The sequence below is a fragment of the Pimephales promelas genome, chromosome 21 (genome assembly GCF_988280905.1).
Source record: "Pimephales promelas chromosome 21, fPimPro1.hap1.1, whole genome shotgun sequence".
NCBI lineage: Eukaryota > Metazoa > Chordata > Actinopteri > Cypriniformes > Leuciscidae > Pimephales > Pimephales promelas.
Genome location: NC_142789.1, coordinates 17,912,037 through 17,926,537, shown reverse-complemented (window position 1 = coordinate 17,926,537; position 14,501 = coordinate 17,912,037). Strand labels below are relative to the sequence as shown.

The following is a 14,501-nucleotide window of genomic DNA, read 5'->3' as shown; positions in this document are numbered from 1 at the left end:
AAAGTTCCGCGTCTTTTCTTTGAACAGAAGTGAGATCATGCTTTTCTAGAGAAGTATGTGCTTGTCCCTCCGCGCTTCCACTAGAGGGCGACATAAATATTTTGGTTTGTTGTTATTTTTTTTATTTTTTTTTTAAATATTATTATTATTGTGGACAAAAATGGTTAGTGGTTTGCAAAATAAACGAAATACTCTGACCCACAAAGTAACATTTAACTTGTGTTATTTTTCCTATCTAAACTTATTCTAAAATCATGAACGGATACACAATACCCTTTCCAAACGAGAGGCACCGAACAAGGAAGTTCCTAACAGAAATGAAAGGAAAGGAAAGTAGATGCTGATCGAGTTTCCGTCGAGCTGCTCTTATAACTTCTACTGGGGGACTGACAGAGTAATTAGTCTGTATAACTCAAACGGATTGACAAACTCAGATTAAAGTGGAAAATGCGTCGACATCTAACACACAAATGGTTGGTTTGTTTTTGTATTTTCTAATCAAATCAGAGCGATGACGACGAAGATGATTTTAGGGGAAATCCTCGCAGTCTATTCAAAGTATCGGCAGTTTATTCACATATAATCTTTCTTTAAATAATAACTAATTTTCGCAAAAATAGTGTGATTGCTTTATGTTCTCACTCTTCGTTTGTAGGTCATTTAGGAAGGAAATGGACCTTATTTGACACTTCTGTTGTGATGAGACGTGGTGAGGTCAAAAATTCATCGGCAAGTCACTTTTGATTAATACACTCTTTAATCACACTTGTTTCATTAGCTAACGTTACAGTACATGATTTACACTTTTCCTGAGCTCAGGTATACTGCAATGGACGTGTTTGTGTATGTGTGTGTACACAAGCTCAGGTAATATGTAAATCATGTTGCCAATGAAATATGTTTAAATACTGTCATGTGGGTGGGGTAGGTGTACAATATATTTTAATTGGCAACATGATTTACATATTACCTGGTTACCAAAGGTAGTCTATAAACTTCATAATGGACACTCACACATATGGTCACGTGTGTTTGTACAGTATATTTTAATTGGCAACATGATTCACATATTACCTGGTATTTATCTCAGGTATGAACTTCTGCATTTGACATGGACACACACACACACACACACACACACACACACATTTTTGTGTTAAATGTTCAAAAGTGTTTTGTGCCACTGAGAATACTTTATTAATCCCATGAATAAAATTGCAGTACATTTAGGGGAAAGGTGAAATCATGACAGTAGCTACTAAATGAAGCGCAATCATGAAAGCGATTATATTGTGAGAGCAGTTCAATTAGAGCATTAAAGCTTTAGTCCGTAGCTTTTTTGGGGGTTAAAGATTATTCAAAATACATATCTGAGAACCAGCCAGTGTTCAAAACTCTCTGCTCGCTTTAGCTCGATTCAAAGCGGTAAGCTTGTAATAATGTTTTTAATTCCAGTGGTACTGGTAGATTTCCGCGGGAGATTCGAGCATGTCTTTGCGTCATTACGTCACATAAAGAAGAGTCTCGGCTAGTTGGCTATATTGCGTGTGAGGATGTTGGAGGTGGAGATTTATAGTCTTTTCTCACAGCACTTGATAAAATCAAACTTATCAATTTGATGGCGGATCCAGAAAGGTTCAAACGACAATCAACAGTGACAACAGATTCACCCGCTGTAAAATGCAAAAGACTTCGTTCGCAGTGGCTAACGGAAGGACATTATATGTAGTCACGCAATGCTGACGTTGTTAACATTAACAGAGTATAATTTGCACAGTTTTGCGTGATATGATAAGCGATTTTTAGATTTAATCAGCGCAATTTACTGCAATGTCAGAACCGGAACAAAAGTGGATGTTTCTTACTTATGTTGATCATACTTCCAAAAAGAATAATCTGTGATTTTTGAATGCCACCAGAGAATGATGCCAGTTTCGACACCATCGTGATTGCTCAAACATTGTTCATCCACGCTGTTCAGTGTCGAAGTACAACTAGCGTAAAGTTGATAATTCTGTGAAAAACTGCAATTGCAGATTTCGAACAGAGATGGCGACAGAGAGGAAAAACGGCAGACTGCAGCTTTAAATATGACACTTAGCATTAAATATTTACTAATTTACTTTCTTGTCATACACAGATACAGTCATGTCATCCGCTTGTGTCAACATGGCAAGTACAGCAAACTACCTTTGGTCCCTGGATGATGTTCTTGGTCAGGGGGCGACAGCCAGCGTCTTCAAAGCACGAAACAAAGTACTTTACCATCAACAATTTTTTCCCAAATCCCTTACAAAAACAGTGCATAGACTTGACATTTTACTCTAAATTACTTTATATTCCTGTAGAAAACAGGTGAGCTGGTGGCCGTGAAGGTCTTTAACTTGGTGAGCTACAATAGACCGTATGAGGTGCAAATGAGGGAGTTTGAGGTGCTGCAGAGGCTCAATCACGTCAACATTGTTAAACTCTTTGCTGTGGAGGAGGTACGTATCTGATGTGGTTTGTGAGGCTGTTCAAGATTTTCCAGCTATGATAAAATGCTTTGATGTTTCAGTTTCATATGATGCATTTTGTCTTGGTCAATTATGGACAACTGTGTGCAAGTTTGTATTGTGTCTATAAAACAGCACATGCCAATGGTATTTAATACAGTGAAATTCCAGACATAACCATAAACAAGCATGATAATATTTTTTTGCAACCATTCCTATTGCAAATGGTTTATATAGATGTATAAAAATTTTGGGGTGTTTTTTAAAGGGTAACTAAACCCCTGGTCAGAACCTGACTCCACCCACTGGCAATATTTGAAAAATGCTCCAGCGGAGATAGATGGGACGAAATAGATGCTAAAACACTCTATCCATACAGTTGTTTTGACGAAACAAGCTCATACCAAGAGCGTGGTGAGCTGAAACCTGCGTAAGTCACGAAGTGCGGAACATCCAATAAAGAAATTCAACTGCAGTAGCCACCGTTCAACCTGAAGAGGGCAGCACTAAGACGTTTTTACACCATATTGTAGAAATAAAACACTTTATACACAAATGTCAAAAAAGTTACTCGAATCAATGACTGGTGTTAATAAAGATCCATTCTTACAGATCATTAACTAAAAAAAGTTGGTTTAGGGTTTAGTTACTCTTTAAAGAAATGAATACTTCTATTCAACAAGGTTGCATTAGATTTGACAGTAAAGACTTTAACGTTGCTACAAAAAAAAAAAAATTCCAAAAAATGCTAAACTTTTTGTTTATTAAATAATAGTGAAAGTTTTTTTTGACAAAAACCTAATAACAAAATATTAAGCAGCACAACTGTTTTCAACATTGATAATAATAATAATAATAAATGTGAGTTGTGACTGCTGGAAATTCAGTTTTGCCATCACAGAAATACATTTACAGAAAAACAGGAAGAAATAATATTACTGTTTTTATTGTTTATTTATTACTGTTTATTTTTGGTCTACTACTACTAACTATCGTGCCATAAATGGCAAAAACAAAATAATAATAAATAATAATTGTAGTAGTAATAATAATTGCATTTCCATGCTGCATATTCTGTTTTATTGTTGCAGTCTGTGAAATAAAAAAATCTGTGCTGTATGTTGGATATAGCCACTTAAAAATAATATGTATTGTATCAATTATAAAAAGGCAATATAATTTGATCTTAAAATGAGATGAAATGAGACCATTATTCCATACATTCTATAAAACTTGAATGACTCTTCACCTAAAATAGATGTCATTTTTAAAGCACTGCCATTTTTATTCCTGTGCATGTCAGATGCATATGAACCCGAAGCAGAGGGTTCTGGTGATGGAGTTCTGTTCAGGTGGGAGTCTGCTGAACCTGCTGGAGGAGCCTGAGAATGCGTTTGGACTTCCTGAATCTGAGTTCCTCATCGTACTGCAGTGTGTGGGTAAGAACCGACAGAGTAAATACAACATAAAACATGCATGCAGTAGCGGATATGAAAGGGAACTTCTCGGTTACGTACGTAACCCTCATTCCTTGAAGGAGGGAACGGATACGTAGTCCCATCGCCACTATATATAGTTCCCACATGACGTCACAACTGCTGAGGGCAGAACATTAGAAGAAGCAATACGAGTTCAACAAAGTGAAATGAGTTTTGTGCTAAAAAGTGAAAATGGTCATCTACTGGTCAATGGATGTTAAAATCGTGCCGGAGGTTCAGTTAAATTGCAATTTTACAGTATACCCGTCATTAGACTCAATGAATGTGAGAAGACTAAGCTTTTTGTCGGAACAACAACAGGAAAGAAACTCACTCAAAACACGCAAGAATTTGTTTGACAAAAGCACAATGTTGTGCTTTATTGCGAGTCTAAACAAATATGTTAACACATTGCAGTTTGAATAATGTCCTGTGTGAACAAAATGACGAGCCGACATCGTTTCCACTGTTTGATCACAAATTCCAGCATTGCAATCTCAGATTATGTCCCGAAAGTTCCCGCGTATAAAGTAGTTCTGCATTACATTAATTAATTTGCATGCGAGTTATTTGTTTTTATATTCTTGCACTGAACCATGACACCCACACCGGTTTGTTTCAATACCAATACATGTACCGTTCCACCACTATTCTTCAGTGTACAAATGAGTACATGCATATTACAGAAAGCAGTGACTTAAGTTGTGCAGGCCATGGCTTTTTAATAGATAGATTGTCTAGCATAATGCTACTTCGCTATGATGACTAAGTTGATTGCACTTGAGCAAATGTCACCAAACCAACCCTCGGAAATCTGATTGCACGCCTCCTGTAATCTGAATCGCTCACATGTGTAAAAACTCCTAGCCAATACCAGATAATTTTGCACACGAAAATACTATATCTGAGGCAAAACTGCATAATCAGTGCTCAGTGCTTCCTTCGTTACTGCATACAGATCCACACCATTTATGAATTAAATTTTTGCATTGTACCTCTCTGTCTTGTTTTAATAGTCTCTTTATAATCTATATCACTTTGTCTCTTCATGATTTGCGTAACATTTTAAACAGAAATAATTATTTGTATATAAAACGACATTCTCTGATAAAACTTTGTATACACCTATGGTAAACACAGCAGTTTATGCCCTCAAAGATGGCGTCTCCGGAGAGGTTTCTGTGTATAAATTGTGCTTTTCTCCCATTTGCACATATACAGTCCAAGGAATGAACCACCTGCGGGAGAATGGAGTAGTGCACAGGGACATCAAACCTGGAAATATCATGAGGCAAGTGGGTGAGGATGGCCGCTCGGTGTACAAGCTGACAGACTTTGGTGCTGCCCGTGAGTTGGAGGATGATGAGAAGTTTGTGTCAATATATGGCACAGAGGAGTATCTGGTAAGGAGATAACACTGTTGAATTGTTCAAATAACTCAAAAGCTTCCTCTTCCTGTTTTTTTAGCCATTCACAGAAAATGCAGCACATCATATCTGAAATGTCATCAGGTGTTTGTTGTGGTTCCTGTGATCTGTCTGTGAATAAAGTCGGTCTTTGATATAAAAACTCTTGTGAACGTGTGTTTCAGCATCCGGACATGTATGAGCGTGCAGTATTGAGGAAACCTCAGCAGAAAACGTATGGTGTGTCTGTGGATCTGTGGAGCATTGGCGTCACCTTCTACCATGCTGCCAGTGGCAGTCTTCCCTTCATACCATTTGGAGGCCCACGCAAAAACAAGAAGATCATGTAAGAAATTGATTTTGAAAAAATTATTTACTTGGCTTTTTTCTTATAAATGATATATTAATCATAACTCTAAATTATAGAATAATTTATTATGTATGGAGCTGCTAATAGCTTTTTCTTCTTTTAAAATGAAGCATTAAAGGAGAGCTCCGGCGCAAAATGAACCTTTAGTCTAATTACACATTGTTACCTAGTCAACCGTTATCTGAGATTTGTTTTCATGATTGCCGAATGTAAATAGTTTTATCTCTAAAAACAGTTTAGCCTATAACGCTAGTATAATGCTAGTATATAGGGCATAGAGTAATGACAAATGAAAATCGCTTGTTATTACCACTAACAAGGCTCAAAATAGCCCCACACTAACACGACAGCATAACAAGGGTCCCTACATTCAAACCGAAGCATTGAGAACTTTGTCAGTGTCCAAACAGTTTAATAAGAAGATATTTTATACACACAGTCAACTTCGCGAATACAGGAAGAAGCCATCTTTGAAAAATAGTCTCTACCAGTCGATCTACGAACGCAGATCCAAGTGCGCTGGTGAGATGTGAATAGGGTGATAAGGTGAGCGCGAACAGTAGGCTACGTGTACATATTGAAGAGAAGAAAACGGTTTGTGTTTGTGTTTCTTCTGGAAACAACGGACCATATGAGATTCTGCACAGTTCAGCGCACATGGATAGGCGTTCGTAGATCGACTGGTAGAGACTTTTTTTCAAAGATGGCTTCTTCCTGTATTCGCGATGTTGACTGTGTGTATAAAATATCTTCTTATTAAACTGTTTGGAGACTGACAACGTTCTCAATGCTTCGGTTTGAATTTAGGGACCCTTGTTATGCTGTCGTGTTGGTGTGGGGCTATTTTGAGCCTTGTTAGTGGTAATAACAAGCGATTTTTATTTGTCATTACTCTATGCCCTATATAGACCATTTCAGAAGATGTAAACAACACTAGTCCAGAAGCACTTCCTGTTTCAGTTTGTAACTGTTTTCTTTAATTCACATGTAAAGAAAACATCTTAAAGATGTTTGTTTAACTTTTTGATTCAGTTTTAAATGTTCTGTTGGTTGTATTTTATCCCAGCTTTTATGTAGTGTTAAAAAACTAAAACAGGAAGTGCTTCTGGACCAGTGTTGTTTACATCTTGTGAAATGGTCTATACTAGCATTATACTAGCGTTATAGGCTAAACTGTTTTTAGAGATAAAACTACATTCGGCAATCATGAAAACAAATCTCAGATAACGGTTGACTAGGTAGCAATGTGTAATTAGACCAAAGGTTCATTTTGCGCCGGAGTTGTCCTTTAACTGTAACCCTGTTTGTGTTGCATTTCTATTTGCATTAGACTAATTTTTGTGCTATTTTTGGTGGCTTTTGGTGCTCTTCCCAGGTACAAGATCACAACAGAGAAGCCAGAGGGAGCCATAGCAGGTGTGCAGAAGGTGGAAGACGGACCCATCGAATGGAGCTACCAACTGCCACAGAGTTGCATACTCTCAGAGTGAGTTACTCTATGCACAAGTGTGTTAAATGATTAATTTTTATTGTTGGGTAAATTATGAGCAGTGTGAAATGAGAAGCAAGAATACCAAGGGTCCTGTTGACCCGGCTGGGGTTTAACTATCTCTAGTGGGCCTCAAGAGTTTGGGAGCAGTTTACCAATGGCTCTGTATTTTTTTTGTAGGGGTTTGAAGACTCAACTGATCCCAGTGTTGGCCCGCATACTGGAGGCCAATCAGGAGAAGTGTTGGGACTTTGTCAAGTTCTTTGCTGCTACCACTGATATCCTGAACCGCATCACCGTCCACATCTTCTTTCTCCAGCAGGCCACAACACACAACATCTACATCCACTTTCACAACACGTATGTGTGCTCTGAGAGAAGAGATTCCTTATCTGTTTACTGCAACTAAACTACTGTGACTTTACAATGTGTATTATTTTTTTAAGTTACTGTATATGAAAATTCTGTTTCTCAATATATTGTAAATATAGATACCATTTGGTCGTAGGTCAATTTAAATCAATTTAAAAATGATTCCCTACAATAGAGGTATGAATGAGGGTGCAATTTTTTTTTTTCTGAATGACTTCAGTGTCTCCGAAATATATAATTTCTTGTTGTTTTCCTCAAGGGTCTCAATCTTTTTTGAGGATGTTCAGGCCCAAACTGGAATTGAACCTGCGGCTCAGCAGTACCTGTTTCAGGGTCATCCTCTCATATTGGAGCCGAGCATGAAAGTAGTAAACCTTCCTCCCACCAGTCCAGACCGCCCTATCATTCTGATCAGCCGACGACCAGAGAAATTAGGAGGATATCCATACAGAGAACGTAAGGACACAACAAATTAGTTTTCTTCTTCTTCTTCTTTTATGACACGTTTTATGAACACTTTAAGATATTTAATGTTTAATTTAATTTATGTTTACAAATAAGGAGAGGTTGCATGTTCTCTTTTCTTTCTTTATTCTTCCACCATCCCTTCTGTTTTCATCTGTCCTGTAGCTGAAGCCCCCGCCATGCCCACAAAGTTTGACATCATGGCAGATTACTCTTTCTCCAAGGTAAGCAAGCCTCTTTTGTTTTTATCTTTGGTGCTTATTTTTGGTGGACATTATTACACTATTATCCCTTAACCTCACACTGTGTCCTGTTGTTTTTGTTCCTCCTAAAGAGCATTGTTAGGGTCATTCATCAGTACCTGCGTATAGCTCGCTCATTTCAGAAGGACAGAGAACTGATTCTGCAGGGGTTCTATAGCTACATGTGAGTGCTAATATCATTAGTGTTCTGCATGCGTCACCATCCGGATAAATATTGCCACAAGAAAACACAACCTCCAATTACGGGATTACCGTGATATTTTAGTGTGTCCAATAACAATATTCTTGACTTTTCAGTGAAAACACAGGCTTTGAATGCAAGAATGTGGCGAACAGGATTGCCATGGTGAATATGAAGCTGCTTTCTTCTATCAGCACAGAGGCGAATCTCAGTCGGTTGTAAGGATTTGCATACTGAATATGTGTTTAAATAATGCTTATTAAACTACAGTAAGCATTAGTTTCATGATATTTTGTTGTAAGTTTGTTATTTAGTGATGGACATCTCTTCATTCTTCCCAACCAGCACTCAGAAGTTTGAACATGAGTTTCCCGAGTTTATAGACAATAAGAAGCAGCTCCAACTGGTAAAAGCTGTTCTCTGTGAAATGTATATTGAATACATGAATTAGAATGCGACATAGTTTTCATCCTTGAGGTTTTTCATTGTGTGTAGATAGAAGAGGATTTGCAGCGAATGTACAGCACTGGAATCAGAGAGTTCCAGAATCAACTACAGCACCTGCACGTGATGCTGTCTAAACACTCGGAGACACTGGCCCAGGATAAGAGGTTAAGAGAGATGGGGGGGTCGATCGTTATTTTTGCAGAACATTGATAGATGGAAAGAACTTAACAATTATAGTGACATGTTTGCTAATGAAATAAACATATTGTGTACTGTACATAACAAACACACACACAAGCATTATTTAAGATTTATAAATTGAATAAAATAAAATGAATTATTAATACAGTGATTGTTTTCATTTTTAATTCAGTAATAATGAGAAGAATACATCTTCTTTTTAATGCAGCATCCAGAAGATGGAGGTTTTGTTTGGGAAGATTGTTGCAGTTCATCAGCATTATTACAACGATCGAGTGACAGGAAGTAAGTAGAAGCCTGTTTTTCCTGTCATATAACAATATAACACAACACAAAACAAATTCAGGACACCTGTTGTGAAAAAGGTCTGAATTTCTGCAGGTTAGATAAAAGCTATAAGCCCATGATAAAAGTTTTTCTCAACCAATTTGTGGTTTCAGGACGCTTGGAAAAAATTCACTGAACTCTGTGAATGTACTGAATATTAGGCAGTGACCCATTGATTTCTGTCGCTCACAGTCCAGGGGCCTCATGTACAAAGACTTGCGTTGAATTCATACTAAAACATTGCCTACGAACAAAGCTGTAAATGTGCGTACGCACAAAAAAAAAACAGATGTATGAATGTCTGCGTACAAAGGATCCCACTCATATTCTCTTTGTACATCCCAATTAGCGTAAAATTGAGCGCACATGCACGAGCACATTTAATTTAAATATGGTAATTAGTCCAATTTAGCTAAAGAAACCTGCAAGAAACGAAATTTCACTGAAAATGTCTTCTATGTGAATATATGTGAAAGTATAATATATTCAAAGAAGCTAAATTTTCAGCATCATTACTCGTCTTCAGTGTCACATGATCCTTCAGAAATCACTCTAATATGATGATATGATGATCAAGAAACATTTATGAATATTATCAGTGTTGAAAACAGCTGTGCTTCTGCTTCATATTTTCATGGAAACCATGATATAGCATTTTCAGGATTCTTTAATGAATGAAAACTTAAATCAAACACATAGAAATCTTATAATCTTTTTTAACATTATAAATGCATTTACTGGCACTTTTAAACAAATTCATTGTGTCCTTGCTGAATAAAAATATTACTTTCTTTTTTTTTTTTACCTTTAGTGACCGAATTAATGAAGTTTATTTTTTATTCCTTGTTAAGCCAACGCTGCCATTGCTAGACGGGTTTGCACTTACTTAATTGCATAATAGAATATTTTAATAAGACTCGTGTGAAATAATTTGTAATTGATAGATTTTTTGATGTATTATTAAGTAATATCTGACAGCTGGTGGTGCGATAGAACAATTCGTAGTGTAATGTTTGCCACTTCACTTTATTGCCTCTATGTACGTACGCCAGACATGAAGTTTACTTGGAGGAACGCACATTCTTACGTTAATTTCACTGTTGGTACATCTGGCCGTGAACGTGAAAACTGACGTACGCTGTGTTGATATATAAGGCCCCTGGAAACTGGACGTGGAGATTCACAAGTGGAGCCAGTTGCTGAGATTAGTGAGATTAGTTTCAGTGTTGCTTGTTATCTGATAGCAAGGACCATTCCAGACAGGCAAGCATGGAGACAGAAGAGTCGAACTCCTCTTTCTGCCTGGCTGCATTGATAATGTTAGATATGACTCTGCGGAGAAGCCAGTCAGCTAAAATAAAGTTTTATCTTGAGCAATCAAACAAACAAAAAAAGAACTACGGTGTTGGGTCCAGTTTTTATGAAAATTTTCTCTGACTGCTGCTAATTCATTCACTTTCTGTCCCAGAGCTCAGCTATAATGACGAACAGATTCACAAGTTTGAGAAGTAAGTATTAAATAGCATCTTGAATGAATGTCTGTTCTCACGGTAATTAAACTGAGAAACCGCTATATTCTGCCCAGGCTCAATCTGGCTTCATACATAAGGAAAGTCAAGACTATATTCAAGGATGACTGTTTGCAGAAGTACCAGGATGTTCTGATGGCTGCTGGGAGCTGGAACAGGTAAGACAGATGTCAGATGAGTAAGAGCTCACAATTCGTATGCGTAATTCTTTGCTTTTGTACATTTAATTAGTTGGCATGGATTTTTCATCTGAAGTGACTTATAGTGCCAGTACAGACTCGTTCTTATTTGTGTGTACAATAACAAAACAACAGGATTATAATCTCAGTAAATCTTGTTTCCAGTCTCCAGAGATTCTTAGTCTTCCCAACACTTATAACTAACCTCTGTGTTAGCAGCACAGATTGTTAAGTTTCATTCAAGTTTCAATTTCATACACTATACATTACTGACACTATTTTTATGGCTTGTCAATACCATACATAATTTCAATGACCATGTGAGTCTTATTTCTACAGAGTTCTCTATGAGATGCATACAACTCTCGAACATTTTGGTGGTGTCCTGCGGCAGAGAATTGCGGATCTGCATGTGTGTGAGGCCCAGCAGAACAAGGTCAGCCCTACACACATAGTCTGTCTTTAGCCCTCTTCAAGCATGACTAGTCGTCCCTGAGGAGGTTAGGTAAATTTTGTGTTTCACAGACTTGCTTTGTGATTTTAATCCCGTCCAAAATGAACATGGCTGTGTTTTTCTCATTAAAAAAAAATGTGTTTGCTTAATCCCTTCTGGAAAAGAATGTGAGGGTAGAATTTTATTTTTTTTACAGCAGTTCTCCTCGTTTACCTACTGTACACCTTAGTTGAACTTCTACTAAATACTGCCTTCTGCAAAGTGACTATCGCTGCATCTGAATATGCCTACTTCCTTACTATATAGTTGTCGAAAAACAGTATATAAGTCGAGTAGTGTGTCAGTATACATAGTAGGTAGAAAAGAACCTGGGTGATCTATTTCTGCTGAGATTCTAAAGCATGCATTCAGTGGACACTTTACTATCCCACTAGGCCACATAAAGGATTAGTTCACCTTTAAAAAAAAACGTTTGCTGATAATTTACTCACCCCCATGTCATCCAAGATGTCCATGTCTTTCTTTCTTCAGTTGAAAAGAAATTAAGGTTTTTGATGAAAACATTCCAGGATTTTTTCCATATAATGGACTTCAATGGGAACCAAAGGGTTCAAGGTCCAAATGATAGTTTCAGTGCAGCTTCAGAGGGCTTTAAATGACACTAGACAATGAATAAGGGTCTTATCTAGGACCCTTCAAGTCATGACTGGAAAAAAGATTTGTTCATTTTGATGAACGAGTTTGAACAGGAGAGTCACTAACGGTCATCACAGAACAGAGCTAGGCGAGCATTTGTGCTTATAAAACTTAAAATTTTTTATTTATTTTTGAAATGAGCGACCGTTTCGCTAGATAAAACCCTTATTCATCGTCTGGTGTCATTTAAAGCCCTTTGAAGCTGCACTGAAACGCTGAACTGTTTGGTTCCCAATGAAGTCCATTATATGGAGAAAAGGCCTGGAATGTTTTCATCAAAAACATTAATTTCTTTTCGACTGAAGAAAGAAAGACATGGTCATCTTGGATGACATGGGGGTGAGTAAATTATCAGCAATTTTTTTTTTTAAAGTGAACTACTCCTTTAAGAGGATTTGTGAATGGAAGTGAAGCGACGCAACTTATGAAGTATGTCACATGACAATAACAACATGGCAGATGTAGTATGTCCGAATTTCATTCATACTACATAGAACATTCTTTTTTTAGCGGTTGCAAAGAAAGTTTCAAACCAAATGTACTACCTACTATATAATATGCTACTGTATTTTGGACGCAGCATATGGATTTTTATGGAGATTTTTTACAAACTTTCTGGGTGAAATCAGTTTCAGTTCAATTAGTTCTGGCATCACTTCTGATCAGCTTCCAAAAATTCTCGTTTCCAACGCTTAACTCCTTCCCTTAATTCACGGTTTTCTCTCTAAACCAATTGGATTGATCTATTCTAAAGTTTGACTTTTATTCCTGATCGTCAGAAAGCTTGGATTGAAAGTAACATGACCATCTTCCCTTCCTCTTCTCCACCTTTGCAGGTTCTTGACAGAGTTGTGTTTAGAGCTCTCCACCAGCCAATAGGAGCTGAGGGGGTGGATGGACCAACACAAGATGAGCACATGATTCTCAAGTATGTCATTGTAATGAAGATGAGACAGCATTTATCAATTCCAGCTACTGTATATAAATGATGAAATTGTTTGCAGAATGAACAGATTAAAGGATGAGATGGAGGCTGTGGCACGGGAGCTGCAGAATAACAACAATATGATACAAAGGTATGGTGTTTAGCTGAAAGTGCTACTGTTAATGTGTACTCCAGGAAAATCCTTTTAAATTTAACAAGACATATTTTTTAAGCCTTTCTGTAGTTACTTCTACACTTCCAGTGGAGACAAAAATACCTCAACCCAACAGACCATGAAGACCTCAAAGACTACAGAATGCAACACAATGTCACAGAGCCCTGATCTCTGAGCTAAAAGGAAAGAGAAAGCAAAACAAATCAAAGACACAAAACTGTTCTTATTTAAACCTCTCTAACCCTAAACAACAGATGATTGGCTGTTACCAGGGCAGGCAGCTGAAATTGCATGATGTGTCATGCATTTTGTCAAGTCAGTGTTAATGTAATTACTTACCTTTATACAGTATAGTAGTATGGATTTAAACTGCCAAGAAGAAAGAAATATAGATCAGTTTTAACTACTAGCTACATCAGTTTTCCTGAGTTATCTTGAGACTTAAATATTGATGGCACTGTGCATTCTGCTGACAATAATAGTGTCATTATTGCTTAGCCATGGAATAAAGAGAGAGGTGTTTAATCTGCCATGTGTAATCGATTCTGGTTTTGAGAGATAACTGCAAGTATTTAATTAGTCCATATAAATAGCAACTTAATCACAAAACATGGGGCTCTAAAAAACTTTTTTTGTTTGTTTGAGAGGATTCAGCTGGATTTCTGAAAAATCTGAAACAAGCCAAGATTATCATCCTACAAATACTGACTGTCAACAGACTCATGTTACTACTTGAAGTGAAAGTAAAATATGTGCTGGGTAGGTTCTGATGTCACATTATGGGGAATTCCTTGTGCTGGGGGGACCTATGGTGACCTTACGGAGACCACATTGTGGTTCCGTTTTTAAGTTTGTTGTGTCATGGAATTTTATCAACTTACCTTTTTGGCATATTTGTAAACAGATTTGTTAAATGTTTTATATTTCTTTTTTATCTTCACTTTCTAGTGTAATTGGTACTTTGTATACTTTGCACAAATAAAATGTTTTAAAATAATTTAACTTAAAATAATTTTAATTAAAAATGTAAGTTTCACCATTGTGTTAAG

The 14,501-nt window shown here is 37.0% G+C and overlaps 1 protein-coding gene across 3 annotated transcripts; it reads left to right on the top strand.

Moving 5' to 3' along the window:
* Positions 1-301: 301 nt before the first annotated feature.
* ikbke (inhibitor of nuclear factor kappa B kinase subunit epsilon) lies at positions 302-13,982 on the top strand. 3 transcript variants are annotated; one of them, XM_039673266.2, is made up of 22 exons: positions 302-473; positions 656-729; positions 2,141-2,256; positions 2,349-2,486; positions 3,799-3,934; positions 5,195-5,376; positions 5,565-5,725; positions 7,125-7,235; positions 7,419-7,598; positions 7,870-8,066; positions 8,241-8,299; positions 8,410-8,501; positions 8,636-8,737; positions 8,865-8,925; positions 9,015-9,130; positions 9,376-9,452; positions 10,963-11,002; positions 11,080-11,181; positions 11,542-11,638; positions 13,189-13,280; positions 13,357-13,428; positions 13,511-13,982. In XM_039673266.2, the coding sequence occupies exons 3-22, from the start codon at positions 2,149-2,151 to the stop codon at positions 13,572-13,574; spliced, it is 2,187 nt and encodes a 728-aa protein (XP_039529200.2). In that variant the 5' UTR covers positions 302-473; positions 656-729; positions 2,141-2,148; the 3' UTR covers positions 13,575-13,982. The 3 variants fall into 3 exon arrangements, with proteins under 3 accessions (XP_039529200.2, XP_088981261.1, XP_039529201.2); XM_089125135.1 differs by having other exon boundaries at positions 302-558; XM_039673267.2 differs by lacking the exon at positions 656-729.
* Positions 13,983-14,501: the final 519 nt, after the last annotated feature.

Excerpts from the sequence above, each read along its gene's own strand:
- ikbke (XM_039673267.2), top strand. The coding sequence starts at position 2,149 with ATGTCATCCGCTTGTGTCAACATGGCAAGTACAGCAAACTACCTTTGG. Across the intron at positions 9,453-10,962 it reads CAACGATCGAGTGACAGGAA|AGCTCAGCTATAATGACGAA; the intron begins GTAAGTAGAAGC and ends TTTCTGTCCCAG. Across the intron at positions 11,003-11,079 it reads CAGATTCACAAGTTTGAGAA|GCTCAATCTGGCTTCATACA; the intron begins GTAAGTATTAAA and ends TATTCTGCCCAG.